The sequence below is a fragment of the Heliangelus exortis genome, chromosome 8 (genome assembly GCF_036169615.1).
Source record: "Heliangelus exortis chromosome 8, bHelExo1.hap1, whole genome shotgun sequence".
NCBI lineage: Eukaryota > Metazoa > Chordata > Aves > Apodiformes > Trochilidae > Heliangelus > Heliangelus exortis.
Genome location: NC_092429.1, coordinates 26,040,250 through 26,056,560, shown reverse-complemented (window position 1 = coordinate 26,056,560; position 16,311 = coordinate 26,040,250). Strand labels below are relative to the sequence as shown.

Below are 16,311 nucleotides of genomic sequence, written 5' to 3'. Positions count from 1 at the left end.
CAATGAATGGGGCTGGCAAAGGTAAGTGCTGGGGAGCCTTGTCATGATCCTGGAGAAAAAACAAGCATGGGCAGCAGCAGATGTAAAGTTGCTTATGGTATTCCTGGGACAGCCAAATGTGGCAGAGTATGGCCCTTCTGTATTTAGGACCTTAATATTAGCTGCTAAGGAATTTATCAGTACCCTGAATGTGTAGTTGGATGTGTAGTTCTTCTGTACCAGACACATCTGAGATAAAGGACTTGGAACGCTGCTGCTGTCCACATTCCAGTCTTCAAAACAAACAGAAACAGTTTCCAAAAGATATCCAAAAGCCCTTTTAAGTTTTGGTGTCATGCCACTTCATTATCTCTGGAGTTTGTTAGCTGTAGTAAAACTACTGCAAAAAACAGATCCATGTGAGGTGGCAGACATCCTGCAAAGACATTCCCCTTGAAATCAGTCTTCTGAGGAGAATGTGATACTGTTTTCAAGGAAATGTTTGTTTTCCTTAAAGTTATGGCTTACATTTTCTAAAACAATCCACAGCAGAGAAGGTGCAGGCAGTGCTTGCAAGGCACTGCTGGGAGTGCCTACAGTTGTGTACAAGTGGAAATGTGACTTTTGACTGCCATTAGGAATGAGATTTTCAGGCAAACAAAGACTCAAATAACACTGCCTTGAATGATGTGTTCATGCTTTCACTTGAGAGCACAACTGGACTCCTAGAACTGGTGCTGCCACGCATTCTAACATTCCACCTCTGTAAGAATTACCTGGTCAAGGTCATTCCTTAAGGCAATTTTGCTTGTTACAAGCTCATGGGCAAGGTCATCATTTTCCTGCTCCAGCCTCATGCTTGCTTCATGGAGCCTGCGGTTCTCCCTCTGCAGAAAGAAAAGAACAACCAGAAAAACAGAAGTTAATCCTCATCAATATTAAAGAGCAATAAGAGAGTATATTGTGTGTGTAAAACACTAAGAAGGCAAGAGTGCACATTAAGACAGGACTGCTGCTCTGGGAAACAAGAGTGAATTAAGCCAGCAGTGCAAATGCAGCGATTCCACTTACATCCTGATGGTTATGGTTGTGCCACAGAAGTGACACACTGATTGCAGGGTTTCTCTGTTAAAATTAAACACAGTCCTCTCCACAAAGGCACTTGGTTTCTGTTTGCTCATCATCAAAAGAAATCAGGCAGACAAGATCCCACCCAGCCACAGAGAACAGGGACCAGTGAAAAGATACTCATAATAATGTTTCCAGTTGAATGTAGAAAGCTGTCCTGCTCTGTTTTGCAAATTTTTGTCTGTGGAAATCCATAAAAATGGCCCAATTTGTAGATACTGCAGTGCCAACTTCTCATCTTCTGCAAGACCACTAAAGAGCAGCATTTAGCAAGAACCCCCCACAGCTCACATACACAGTATTTCCTTTTGTGTGCACTTTCTTTGTCCTTTGGGTCTGTGACAACAGTGCAGGTTTCATGGGATACCTGCCAAAAAAAAGTGACAGATGGAGCGGAGACCCAGGCCCTGATCAGTAGGCAGTGCACAGCAAGAAAAAAACGCAGAGCCTGCTGTTTCCCTATCCACTCTGTGCAGGCAGACCTAACTACACAGAGCACTAATTATAGTAAGTAGGCACACTGGAGAGGAATGGACAGTAGTAATTCACCTTGTATGGTTTTGTTTTGTTTGTTTTTTTAAATCAATTTCAGTGACTGTTCTCCTAGGACTGAGAAACAGAAACATATTCAGAAGGAGTCTGTGGGTCAGGGGACTTCCAGGAGGCCACATCAAACACACATGTTCATCTTCAAAACAGGGCCAGGTGGGAGAGCTGGAGATGCCTAAAAACCTCAAATGGATTTTAAGAGGAAAAAAAAAATGTGCTGGCCTTCAGTCATACAATGACCATGAATCTTTCACCCCAAAAGAGACTGAAAAGGGAATCTGTGCCTTATGGAAACTCATGAAAAAATACCAAGTTCTTATGGAAACTCATAGGTGAAGGAACAACAACGTGCATGCTGACATTTCAAAAAGGACCTGTGCCCACTTGAAAGCTAAGTAATGTTCTCCAAAAAAAAAAACAAAAAACAAGTTCTCCAAAGTAAAAAAAAAAAACAAAAAAACCAAACCAAACCAAAACCAACAGTAAATGAGAAGATACATCAGCATTGAAGACAGAAAAAAATTTCCTATAGTTGTTTAGTGAATGCCTTCCTGGAAAATGTGATTTCTTTGCATAACTATGTTACCTACCTCTTCCTTCTGCTCACCAGTTACACTCAGATATTTTTTTTCTTTCCAACCTTACCACCATGAAACTGCAATTTTCATTTCTGTTACAAGAACATTTGCGTTCTTGTCTGAAAAAACAACAACTACAGTTCTAAGAGGATGCTAAAAAAGGTCTCACTGTGTGGGAGCTTCCTCTGTGGCAGGAAGCAGAACCTCTGCAAATACTCTCTTGATGTGGCCCTGTTGTGCAAGAGATTATACACTGCCCTGTACAGGAAAGTAAGTTTGTTTCCTTTCTAAAAAAATGTACTTTAAATAACTTGTTTTGTTAGAGAAACTACGTAAAAACACTTTTGTTTCAACACAGTGGAAAAACACTGCTGAGAGACAGATAACGTTGGCAATTTATTTAATTTTAATTGCACTACATTCTGTTTGGGACAAGGTTTAAAAGTAAAATTCTTCTGTGGGATAACATATGCCTTAAAGTATAAAACAAAATGGGAGGTTTTAATAATAGCTAAAAAATGTTTCAATGTGTCCTTACTTCTGTATTTTGTTCAGAATATCTTAGAAATGTAGACTATTACAGACCAGTTCTGCCAGTGAGCACCTGTCAAAAAATCACTTGAGTTCACCTAAAAACTGGGACTGAACCGGGGCAGTATTGCTGCCATGTGCTGCAGCACCGATACCTTTTCAGAGAGATGTTGCTTAGAGAGAGAAATCAACAAATCCTTAAAACTTCCACAAGCTATCCCAGAAGGAATTTTGCTGCTTTCATATTTTTGCTATGCTTTTGCCAAAAGCTTCAGTGTCCGCAAAGCAAAGCCGCACGGTGTGAAGTTGAAAGTTCCTGCTTTGCATTCACAGACAAGTGGGTGAGCAAGCTAAGTGGTTGGAAATGCACTATCCTCCTCCTAAACTAGGATAAACATGGCATGTTTTTAGTAAGTTAAAGATCTCTTACCTTGGGCATCCAGTCAACAGCTAAGAGATGTTTTTATCTCTTTCACCATACTTTTAATTTCCACCCGAAAGTCTCCTATAGAGCCACCTTTATTCTTCCTCCACACAGGGCAGTGTGCACGATTAGGTGAGGTTTTTTTTCAGCTTTTCCAGCTCCTCCCCCCAGTTCTAGCAGTTAAAAAGTGCCTCCTTCCTCAGGAGGAAACTCAGTCTGCTTAAGTCTCAATAAAACCTAACATTACACAGTAATGACAAAAACGACCAACAGCACTCTTCCTATGGAGGAAACTATTTCCAATGGCTCTGAAACGTTTCTGGGGTTTTATAAAACACCATTTGCAATGGCACAAAGCTCAAACAGATGGAGCTGGTTCCTTACAGCAGGACTCGCATCACAGACAGCATTTTGTAACCTGGCATAAGCCAACTTGTCAGACCTGCTGTCCTTGGTGTAAACATACAGTGTCCTGCCTTTTCTCTACGCCACACTAACAATTTACTATGACAATGATTTCCTTCTCTTTGGCACTGCTTAGCCTCAGTTAAATAAGAGTCTTCTTTCCCAAATTCCCCCTTTTTGTTACAAAATGCAGCTGGTGAGCTCTGGTTAGCTTTTAAAAGGAGGATACTGCATTTCCAAAAGGGACAAACACCACTGATACATACAAACACAAGTAAACTTACCTCCTGCAAAGTCACAGACCAATTACTGCTTTCAACCATTGGTGTAAAGACAGTGAAAACAGGACATAAAATACCTTTTAATACCAACAAAGAAAAAAAAAAAAAAAAAAAAAAAAAGTGCTGATTCTTCAGTGGGTTTTTGGTTCTAAGCTTTAAAGAGGATGTACTTCAGCTTCCATCACATACTGGGCAGAAAAAAGGTAAATTTCAAAGTAGTAGGCAAGCCTCAGCTCAGGAGGACTGAAAGGCTGAACTCCACACTTTACTCCCTTCCAGCACCAAGGAGCAATTCCCGACAGGATTAGTGCCGATGATGCATCCGCTGCATGCTGCTACTCAAGCAGGGTGTAACCAGTCACAGACCTTGTTAACCAAATTCAGTGTCACATTTTCCAATGAGCAAACACCCAACCCCCAGATCTTTGGGCATAAGCAGATCCTCAGTGGTGGAAAGAAAACACTGATTAAAATACACTTTTTGGGATGCGAGCAAACCGAAGTCTCGGTCAGCCCATTCGAAAGGGCTCCTCATGGTGGAAAGGCACTGAAGAAAAACACTGTGAGCCTCCAAATAAAAACTCCAAAGGGTTTTACAGCAAACTCTCCAGGAAAACCTCTCTTGGAAAGCAACACAGAGGCTCCTGGAGGTGGTTTGTGGTTTCTGTTTGTTGACTCTGAAGAGACATTCCCAAGCCACACTCTTTAAAAAAAAAAACCACAAACAACGATCACCATTTAGTTTTGTTTTTCCTCATGGTAGGTACCATTCAGTTACCATGATTCTAGATAATAATGACCAGCATGTTAATTTTTGCTTCCACTTCAAACACACAAAAGGCTGTCATTTCCAAATTACACATTTATTCAGAGAGGCAACTTATGTGTTGCACAACAAAGTCCACAGAGGAAAAGGCATTTCTCCCCTCAGAATGGAACTGTGGCCACAAGCAGAGTTTGCTTGCAAAACTCCAGCCCTTCTTTTCATAGTTATATCCTCTTTATTTTAAATCAAGAAGTCCTAAACTCAACACTGGTAATTTCTCACCAAGTTATCCAAAACCCTATTACAGATGTTCCCAAACACAAAACCCCCCTTATAATATATTAAAAAATATCAATCTGAACTATATCACTATTTTTACTGCAGATGCTACTTACTTTTATTCCTGGCTTCCATAGGCAATTTGTAATTTATTATAACCAAAAGTCATGAAATTTGTTGACAAACAGCAATTTAGAATATATTCAGATTTGCAACTTTTCGAAAATCTGACAAAAATGTCAGTGGTCATTTGTTGTACGTAATAGAAAATAAAGGGAAAAGGTGTTTATCAAAATGCACTTTTGCTAAATAATACTTGTAGATACAGAAGGAAACAAACACCAAAAATAATAGCACTCTTTAATACTGCTCTTTTGGTAAATCAAATCACAATCAGCATGTAAAATACAAGCTGAGCAGGAGCAGAGCTTACTGTAGGACATGAATTTCACCTGTCAAGAAAACACGACTGGTTAATGGCAGGCCAATTGTTGCAAAAAAAGCCCTTTTCTGGAGTTTGTGGAGATTTTGGGATTGGTGGGATTGAAGAAGCATCCTGCCTGGACATACCCATCTGTCTGCAGGCAGAGAGCATCTCTCTGTGCTCAGCCCCATATACCCTGTGCTTTGGAACACATCCAGGAGGTGAGAACTGGGGAGCAGAGGAAGAAGTGCTCTGTGCTCTCACACTGATCCACTTCATCCCCAGTGTCCCCTGAAGCCTGGGTGACAACCATCCCCACACACCAGAGCTGTGCCTGCTCCCCCACAGATCCCTCTGCACCACTCACAGCGCAGTGGGATGGACCTGGAGGAGGTGGTGGTGGTGGTGGTGGCAGTGGCTGCTCCCCCCTTAGCTTTCCTGGAGTCTCTCTGTGGGTCTGCTCTACGGTAATGGGGAGGTGTCCTACTCAAGAATCACTGTAACACAGCAGTGCCAGTGCCTCTGTGGTCCTGACAAATCTCTGCCAGCAATAAAAACTGTAACACACTGCAAACAACAAAAACTACTGACTAGAGCAAGAAACAACCAACAGACTGAAAGCCACTTTCCTTCTGGACCTGTGAGAGGAATATTCTGCAGGGATCTCCACTCCAGCAATCCCCTCAAAGACACATCACCTTCCTGGGCAGTAAACCAAAAACTTCTGTTCTGGGAAGATAAACTGTAAAAATTACAAAGATGCAGGGCTAAAGGGCACAGCATACGCAGGGTGTACAAGGTCAGGGGGAGCCAAGAGGCAATACTGACTCAGTCCTTTCCCAAACCAAGTCTGGCTGGGCAAAGTCTGGCACTGCTGCTAACAAAATTAAATGCATTTTGTAAACACAGGGGATGCAGAGCCATAATTTAAGGATCCATACAGGTTGAGTTTCTCGCTACCCCTTGGTGGTAACACTCCTACACTGGTAGGAATACCAATTCCTACCAACCTGAGCTTGGCACATGAATACAATCAAACAAGTGAGAGAAGAACAGTGAACACTTACAAGCATTCCTCTGTGACACCCATCAGCTGAAGAATGAATCCAAACTTTGAACTTAATGTGCAACTAAGCTGCTACAGGGAGTCTCCCTAATCCCAGCATCTCTAAGAGCACCAGACACAGCCCAGCTTAGTGAAAAAACAAAACCAACTACAGTGAGTTGCAAAAGCACAAGCCAAAACCCCAGGCTGTGATCTTGAATGTGACAGTGACTCACATAAAAAGTAGCCAGAGTCACTTCCTACAGCCTCATTTGCAGCTTGGGAATAATGTTCTTCACCGTCCATTGCCCAAGGTTAACCGGCTAATATGCCTCCATGGGGCTGTAAAGAAGCGTTATTTGTTTTCTAACTATTATTTTAATCCCACAGCACTGTAAGTGAAGCACTGGAAAAATACTTAGAAGTTAATCAGCAGCAAGCTGTGTAATTTTCTACATAGGCCACACTTGGTTCTTGGCTCCTTCAGGAGTCCAGGTTCTCAGGAACAACAAAATCTACACCCTTTGACATCAAAAGAACTACACTCAAAACATTTTTTTTTCACAGGCAAATTTTTTTTTAAACAAAAGTCAGTCGTAGTTTCTTTGTACCTGTAACTCTATCTTGTCACATTCATGAATTACAGCATAGTCTTTCACTACAGATTTTCACGCTCTGGTTTTCTGAACATGGTGAACTTCCCTTACATTAACAAACCATGTAAACTGGTTGCACCCTGTATCATTACTTACTACTTCACACTCCTGCCAGACTCCGTACCAACTGCAATATCACTAAACATATTAAGGCACAATGAAGAACAGCAGGAAAACAACACAGGTATATGCAAGCAATGTCAGTTCCTGGGCAATGGGGAGAGGAATGCTTCATCTCTAGCAGCTTCACCTACAGAAAACTGAATTTTTCAAACCAGGATAAGCAATAAATGGATCCTGAACACTAAGTGAAATATACGCCTAAGAGGCAGAGCCTCCATCATACAAAAATCCATGGTGACAGAATGCAGCAGTGACAATAAAAGCAAATACATTGGAAAGATAAGCAACGCTGATCCAAAATTAAATAATTACCCTTTTTTTGTGAATTCTCAAGCGATCAGTTTAATAATTGAACCTTTATTTCTGCTTTAAAGCAGGGTGTCTATCACTGTTAAGTCTATTGCAGTAGTACCTTGGGACTCTCAAGAGAGCTCTGGGTCCCACTGTACTAGGCACTGTATGAACAAAAACCTACTACCACTTGGTATCATGAGAGATGAGTAACAAGGATCGCATCAGTCAAGGAAGAGTTCATCTTCCAAAAGTCTCTGTGGATGCCACTGCACACAGCTTGTGCTAGAACAATGTTTATTTTCTCCTTTCTGTGTCTGAGGCTGAGAATCACCCTTTGTTTCTGCGTCTCATGAAGATCTCCCGTAAAAGTGCAACAGCAGGAGAGTTACCTACAAACATATAAACTGAAAAAAAGAAAAATATTATATGTGGCTACTTGCAGATGTCTTGCAGATGTCTTGATCACAAATTGTGATCAAAATATTCCTGGGGGGAAAAAAACCCACTAAGTCCAAGTGTTCAAAGGGCTTGTTCAAGAAAGGGGATGAGCTTCACCTACCACTTAAGTTCCCTAAAGCTTGCACTGGCACATCCTGGAGAGCTGAGAACAGCACATGCACCACTGCTTAATCAGAACTGCGGCACAAGATTTGGCCAATGAACCAGGTTCCCACAGAGCATGTCCCATACCTTGTATCTGTCCATAGGATCTTCCTGCTGCAGCTGACTCTCTCGCATTGTTTGGTACTCTCTCTCATATTTCTTCAGCTTTTTGGTTGGCACCTGTGGAACAGATTTGGAAAACGTGTTTAAAGATTAGAGGAACACCGGAAAGGCTGTTTGAAAGCTCTCCCTGCAAGCAGGAAGCCAAGGAAGTGCTGGAAATTGCTGCTGAACAGTCATTCCCCATTGCCCCCCCCTTCCCTACTCAGCAAGCCACATCAAAGGCTTACCAATACATTTCACATTGACAGAAACCATTCTGCTCCTACTGTTGTTAATTATTCAAATATTTAAGGGAAAACAAGAGTGTGAACAACAGGAGAGGGAGAGCAGGGAAGAGGGAAATATGATTTCATAGCTACTATTCACCAAAACAATACTTTAGCAAGAGAACTTGCTAAAAAAAAAAAAGAAAAAAAAAAAAAAAAAAAGGTATTAGAAGAAAGAAGCACGCATGCCAAAGTTCTGCACAATTCCCTGGAGGAGATCCAAGCAATGATTTTTACTGCTGAAAGAGTCTTAATGTTTAAATTATAGCTTGTAACCAATGCCCTCATGGAGTCTGGCCTCAGACCCCTCCTAGGCAGAGGTGGAGATGCTGCAGTGCTCGCTTCCAGCCACTGTAGGGAACCAGTGAGGCAACCACACAGAAATCACACCCAAACTCTGTCAACAATCTCATGGAAAGCTCAGGCAGCTTGATTTCTAGGAAACCACAGCTTCAATTTCAAACAAGGTACACAAAGAACACCTGTGTTTATTAACACAAGTATAGAAATGCTCTGCTTTACTTTCATCCTTTAATTTGGTACACAGCAATCCCATCTCTCCCTGGAGACCTTTGGTAGCGTTGTCCCCACTGTAAAACAAGAAGCCAGTCCTGCTGAGTGCCAGGTCACCTGGAGAGATCCCTCAATTCCATGTGCCAGGATGACCTGTAAACACATTTTTCCTGGACCAGTTATGTATCTGCTCCTCTTGCCTATATATTCACCCTGTCTCACTAGCTCCAGGTGTCAGGCCATGCCACTGCCACCTTACCTCAGGGCAATAAATTAGTGCCACCAAGCAGAGGTACATATTTAAATATATTTCTGGTGTTATTTTCCCTTTGCTGGTTTTCAGCCTAATATGGTATATCACACCTTGAGTACTGTGTCCAGTTCTGGGCCCCTCAGTTTAGGAAGGAGATTGAGGTGCTGGAGCAGGTCCAAAGGAGGCAACTGGGCTGGTGAAGGGACTCCAGCACAAGTCCTATGAGGTGAGACTGAGGGAGCTGGGGGTGTTCAGGCTGGAGAAGAGGAGGCTCAGGGGAGACCTCATCACTCTCTACAACTCCCTGAAAGGAGGTTGGAGCCAGGGGGGGGTTGGGCTCTTTTCCCTTGCAACTCTCAGCAAGACAAGAGGGCATGATCTCAAGTTGTGCCAGGGGAGGTTTAGGTTGGACATTAGAAAGAATTTCTTTACTGAGAGGGTGATCAGACATTGGAATGGGCTGCCCAGGGAAGGGGTGGATTCTCCGTCCCTGGAGATATTTTAAAAGAGACTGGATGTGGCACTCAGTGCCATGGTCTGGTAACGGCAGTGGTAGTGGATCAAGGGTTGGACTTGATCTCAGAGGTCCCTTCCAACCCAGCCAATTCTATGATTCTATGTCCTTCCCTCTGCAGTACAGGAAGGGACCAAGCAACTGCTCTGTCTTGCTGCAGAGGCCTGTGGAAGGACAAGTAGAAAACATGAAAGCCATGCTGTGCAAAGCACAGGGAGCACTGATAAAGCAGCACCAATATCCACAATTACTGAGGAAATCTTCAACCAGCCCCATTAAAGAAAGCAAAGAGGAAAGGTTAAACCTAAGGACATGAAGGACTTCATATAAGCATACAAGAGATTTTCACTTCAATTACACTTTGTAGTACAAGACACAATGAAATGAACTTGATTAAATCAGAGGTACTTTTTTACATTTCAGCTAAGCAGCATTCAAGATACTCAGTTTTGTTTTAGCTGCAACTTGAAACTATTGAGGCTCCTTAATATTCAAGAATAAGAAATAATTTCAAAGTAGCACTCTAAATGAAGTGAGCCAACCACATATCAGAAGCCTGGTCTATTCCCTCCTTCCACGATGTTTATTGAGAGAAGCAGCTCAGGGCTCCCAGGCTGTGGTGTTCTGAGGACACTGTTGTGGAGTTTTATGCTCCAGTACGAACCAGCAGAAAATGAAGATAAACATTTGAGTGCAGTATGGCAGGAAGGTGCAACATAAGCTCACCTTAGATGATGATGTGTTCAACCAAAGATTGTCCTTATTCCTGATGCTTTTCAGTAAAGTCTTTAGAGTGCACAGAAGTTAAGTATAACTACAGAGACAGGGAGAGACAAGGCTCCCAGCCACGCAGCCACATGAGACTTCTGAGTCCCACCATCTGAAGAAACAGGAGATGTAATGATCTGAGCAAATAACCCTTACTAAGAGAGCAAATGGGGCATAGAGCACTGCTGTGACCCAAAAACCTACACTGAGAATTGTGCCATAGCTGTCCCTTAGCAGGCTGAGCCTGTGCATGAAGAGATGCTGCTGCTCCTTGGTAACACACCCAGTGCTGTGCAGCTCTCCTTGATTGCTAATTTTTTTAAGGCTTCCTGAGAGCAGCCTTATTTCTCTGATTTTGCCAAATTCTCTACTGAGATGTGGAAGAATTTAACATGCAGTCTGAACACGGTGCATCAAACCCCCTGTGATGAGCAGGGAGAATGAGTCAGCTGCTTTGTTTAACTCCACCTTCCACTGTATTCAGTCCCTGTATCCACTCACAACTCATTCTTAATGCTTTAATTCATTCCACCAACCATTCTTACTTATCTGTTCTTCCATTTTAATTCATAGCTGTAAGCAGGACCACGTGTGGGTCCTGTGTGGCTGGAGGAGAGATAAGCTCCCTCTAACATCCTTCCTGGAGCTGCCCATGGCTGTGCTCAAGGTGCCTGAGATGCTCTCCAGCAAGCACACAGCCTGGCAATGCTTTCTGAGCAATATTGACAGTAAATGATACCTGAAACAGGGATCAAATCACTAAAGGTGGTCAGGGTATCAGCATCATGTTGTGACACAAAAAATGGGTTCCCTGCTTTTTGAAAGACCATTGTGACTTACAGGTTAGTATCTATTTCTTCCCTGGAAAGAAGTACTTAAACACAGTGGAAGTGTATCTTAAGGGAGGGATCAGAGTTGGGGAGGAATTCCTATTCCTATTCCAGTCCATACTAATCCACTTATCCCAGAAAATACAAACTTGAGCAGGTATACTTCATAACTGTGTCAGGGACTCTGCTTCACTGTTCCTGTCTACTGAGCTACATTACTCAAAGGAGTCTGATAATTTATTACAGCACTTTGTTCTTCTGGGTATATTTTATTAAATAAATAAATTTAAAATACCATTTCCATATTCCCCAATTTACTTCTTCCCTTGAACAGCCTGTGAATTTGACAAGGGTAAGCCCTTTCCTAAGTGCACAGAGCTAGCTATGCTTCAATCTTCGTTGACTGCTGCTGAACAAAGTGTACTCATAAATTTTCTGTAAAAGCTTCTGCAATATTGATTCTTTCTTTCTTTAGCACCATGGGGCATACTGACTAGAATGGATGGTTATCAAATTTAGTAGACTCTTATGGTTTATAAATATTGCTCATCTGTTTATCTTAGTATCTTATCTTGATTAATTTTATTTTATTGGGTTTAAGCATGAAATCATGTCACAACTCTTCACATGTACAGAAAAAGCCATGCAGAGCATCTTAATAAAACATCCATGCAGAAGAACTAAACAAGCAAAACATGTATCTGAAAAAAACCAACAGACCTCTGAACACTCAAAGGACTCACAGCAATGAGGTGAAGCATGGCAGGGAAGAAAACAAAAACCACCTTGCTGTTAGCTGCCTCCCTGTTCAGAAACGGCTGGAAAGATCTGTTTCACCTCCTCTGGCAAACCTGCATGCAGGCAGCATGCTGAGCATCAGCAGCCACTGAGCTCCAGGAGACCTTTACCTCATTCTGCAATTTCTTTAGCTGTCTACAGACAGTTCAGCCTGACCTTGCTGGATTAATAAATCACACATCTATGACTCCTGCCTCCCAAATGTTTTATTGCTCTAATGAAGCAGCAGCACTCAGAGGAAGGTAGTAATCATTATGTTCATTTGACAGCCAAGGAAATAGAAGCAGAGATGTAAAGTGATTTCCTAAACATATTGAAGACAGCCAGAGGCTGATCCAGACAGAAAAATCCTATCACCTGACTTCTAATTTCCAGCACAACTACAGTCCCAGATGAGAAGAGCATCTCTTTCCCAGAGTCCCACTTCTTTTCTCTATCTAGCACTGCATAAACACTCAAAAAAGACATTATACCATCACACTAACAATCTAACCAATATTCTGTGATCTCTGCACTCTTTTTCTTCCTCTTCAGTTCTTACCTCAATGTGGGAGGAAAAACAAAGAAAAAAGACAAGGAACAAAGAGTGTAATGCTTTTCTTTCCCATTCTGTGAAGCAGGTGAGTTAATTTTCAGTTACTGGTGATGGATTTGCTTGGTATTTCAAGATTGAGGTGGGGTATTTGCACCTCTCCAAAAACAGGGCTACACTGGGTGCTGATGACTGATGTGAGAGACCCCAAGCTTCTTTTTGACAAGCACTGAGAGCAAGCAGAGAGTGACTTCAGCCCATCTTCTCCTTAGGCTGCTGTCTCCAGAATAAGCCCAGGCTCTTCCTCCTGCTGCAGGCAGATCTTGTGCACTGTCCCAGTTCCCATTCAAAGCATTAATTTGTTCTAATTAATACTTCATATTTAAAAGGTAATTAAATCACGTTCAAACCTCTATTTAAGTAAACACTTATTTAGACCAAATTAAGGCTTTAATGTAACAAAAGCATAGCAAGGAATTGAGTTGGTGCTCTCCTGGTCTGTGCAGTCATTGCTATGGATAACTCCATCATCCTTTTAAGAAAAAGCAGTTACCAAAAGGCATGAAGAAGTATCCTGCACTGTCTGTCATTGGGAGTAAGATTCAGAAGCAAGTAAGCAATTAATTTGTCTTTTGGGAGGATTCAGGGATGGAAAAGGAAGAACAAAACCCACAGTAATGCGTTGACACAACCAACTTGTCTTTTGGATTAGACTTTGAAGGGGGCAAGAGGGACGTGGTATTTAGACACAATATCATCTGAACACCCGTATCTCCAGTGAGGTATTAGCCACAAGCATGAAATCTGGGAGGAAAAAGAGCAAATCATAACTTCTAACAAAACCCCATTTGCACTGGGTAGTCTGGAGAGAAGAAAATCTACAGTCTACTTTTGCAGAAAAAAAAAATGTAGGCATTAAAATCAGCTGCTGCCTAAAGAAAATTCACAAGCTGGAGCACACCTTGAAGAATTCCCATTTCTTGTTCTGTCACCATGCAGTGAAGCGACCGCTGATAACAAATTGTCTGAAGTCAAGTGGAACAGCCCCCACCCGTTTCACCTACCTCCAGCATCTCATTCAGGACCCAGACATCCCTCCCAATCTAAAACACACAACAAGTCCCATTACACATCATATAAACTCTGGTTTTGGGGCAATGTGATTATAAAGACAGCCTCTCACAGATCATCTGATGAGAATGCCCTTCCTGAACCATCTCTTGGGGCAGTAGTGGTGCTGTTATTCTCCATGAACTCAGGTGCTGCATACAGAACAATAAAAGCCCCAAATGTCAGATGCTATTTTACCATCTCTGTCTGTAGGAGGTGATGTTCCCTCAAATTCCTTGGAAACATACATTGTGTTGGAGAGATCACCTGCTTAATGTGTTCCTGTCTGAATGCCGGCTGCAGAACAGTATTTCTATCCACAGAACTTGACAGAAAAGTTCTTTTTATATCAGCAAAGCATCCTGCTCCACACCAGCACACCCAAGCATCCCTTCCTTTTGCAAGGGCAGAGTTTTCCTTCTGCAAGGCCCCTCATTGCCACCTCTGTTAGTGTTAAGACTTTCTGAAGAGAGTTCTCAAGGTAACGGATATAATTTGAAAGCTGGCTGGAGGCAAAGGAAACTGGCTTTGCTGGGAGGTTTTATTTAATTCTTCCAAATCGGTTCATTATCAAAATATCACAAATGAAACTGACACACCTATCGGAATTTATAAAAAGAAGGGAAAGACAGGTTGCAAAACGTACAGAACACCTGCACAACTAACTGGGATGCAAAATAGCAGTGGCTGTCAGTAATGCTGGATGATTTACAACACCAGATCCTTCTGTCAGATTTTAATCTCTACAATGTATTTCCATTTAACTAAACTTGCTGAACCTGACATATCACATTATTCTTCCACAGCCTCGCTGTTTAAAGATCTGCTCAGTTAGGCTCAGTTAGCAATACAGTTAACTCAGTTTAAAGAGTAAGCTCAGAACAAGAGATATTAAATAAGCCTCATTGTACAACAATCCCCTGGAAACACAGGAAAAGAGAATGATATCTGAATTCCCTGAACTGTAGCTCCAACCACTGGTGTGTACTTTTGCATTCACCACAGTGCTCATGTTAGAGAAACCCATATATTGATTGCTGAGGAATCTGCAGCTGAAAAAAAAGAGAAAAAGGCTCAAGGAAAGGATGTTCTGATTTGTGGCTGAGGTTTGACAAAAACACTCCTCTTCAGATCCCCAAATTTGTTTTTAGCATTCAGAAATTCATTTTAATCTTGAGGTATCGAGGGTATCTTATCCATTAAAAAAAAAAAGAAAAAAAAAGAAAAAAAAAAGAAAAAAAAAGAAAAAAAAAGAAAAAAAAGAAAAAAAAGAAAAAAAAGAAAAAAAAGAAAAAAAAGAAAAAAAAGAAAAAAAAGAAAAAAAAGAAAAAAAGAAAAAAAAAGAAAAAAAAAGAAAAAAAAGAAAAAAAAAGAAAAAAAAGAAAAAAAAAAGAAAAAAAAGAAAAAAAAGAAAAGGTGGCTCAAAATCAGGGCTTGAAAATAGCTGATTTTTTAAATATACTTGCAGCTAATTTCTAGAATCTCACCCAGACAAAAAGTGCTCTCTCTCTGTAGAGATAAGGGCTTTAGCATTGCCACACACACAGGGAAAGGAAACAGCTATATCCACTTTGTGAGCAAGCACCCATTTTGCATTTAAGTTGGCTTTGGTCAACAGGAATGTTGTGGTTAAGGAGACCAAGATTTGAAACATTCTAAATGAAAAATTGTCTGTATACAGGTCATTTTTATTATCTGGCACAATTTAAAAGAATGCCTGAACAACAGGATTTCTGCTACAAAAGATGTAAATATATGATGTAAATAAATGACTACTTACATATCCTGAGGCCACAGATCAGGGTCAAGATCCCTGGGGGAGCTGATACTGGGACACTGCCCTGCTCCAGAGAGCACGGGGTTTATGAACAGGAGCAGGTTTTTCATTGCAGAATTTATTTGTTTGTACCTTATAACCTAAGGTTATAATCACAGTTATAATCACAGACCTGTAATCACAGTTCCATGTGATTTTGTGTGTCTTATATACATACACCTTTTGGTACACAGCATTTGGTGCAAAAGGTTTTATACATATCCTTGGTGACTGTGCAAAATCAGACCCTCAGCTCTCTCCCATTTTGAGGATCATCACTGATTCTGATTTAGATCTAACCCATGCTTGCATTTCTTGGCATCTTGGATTCTTGGAATCACATCACAACAATAGAACAGAATGGCAAGCAGGTGCAATATTCACCACCATCCTTGGGAGAAGACAATAAAAAATTTAGAAAAAAAAGTCCCCAGAGATTTTCTTGCATCACTTAACAAAGAAAGAACCTTTCCCTATGATGTGTTAGGGTTTGCTTTCCAGCCTCATTTATCCTGAAACTAAGAGAGCCCTATCTCACCATCACACTTACAGAACATTGCCAACACAAGGCTACTGACTGGTCAGTAACCAGGTTCTAAATATTGGTGCTAACGTGGCTGTAAAACCTTTCAGGCTGGATTCTGACTCTGCCAAACTATCAAGCCAAATCCTGTTTTCTGTCACACACTCCCTGCCCAGCACAAGAGTGTCTCCTAAGGTGGT

The 16,311-nt window shown here is 41.4% G+C and overlaps 1 protein-coding gene across 11 annotated transcripts in view; it reads right to left on the bottom strand.

The window, feature by feature from the left end:
- The window catches only part of RABGAP1L (RAB GTPase activating protein 1 like), a 232,724-nt gene that overhangs the window by 5,892 nt on the left and 210,521 nt on the right, over positions 1-16,311 (bottom strand). For 8 of the 11 annotated variants that reach the window (XM_071751126.1, XM_071751127.1, XM_071751129.1 and 5 more), the window contains 2 exons: positions 8,153-8,245; positions 756-866 (listed from right to left, as the gene is read on the bottom strand). In XM_071751126.1, the coding sequence (XP_071607227.1) occupies positions 756-866; positions 8,153-8,245 (204 nt within the window). Of the gene's footprint in view, positions 1-755; positions 867-3,878; positions 4,718-5,268; positions 7,867-8,152; positions 8,246-16,311 lie in introns of those variants that run through there. The other 3 variants (XM_071751128.1, XM_071751136.1, XM_071751135.1) reach the window with 2 other exon arrangements.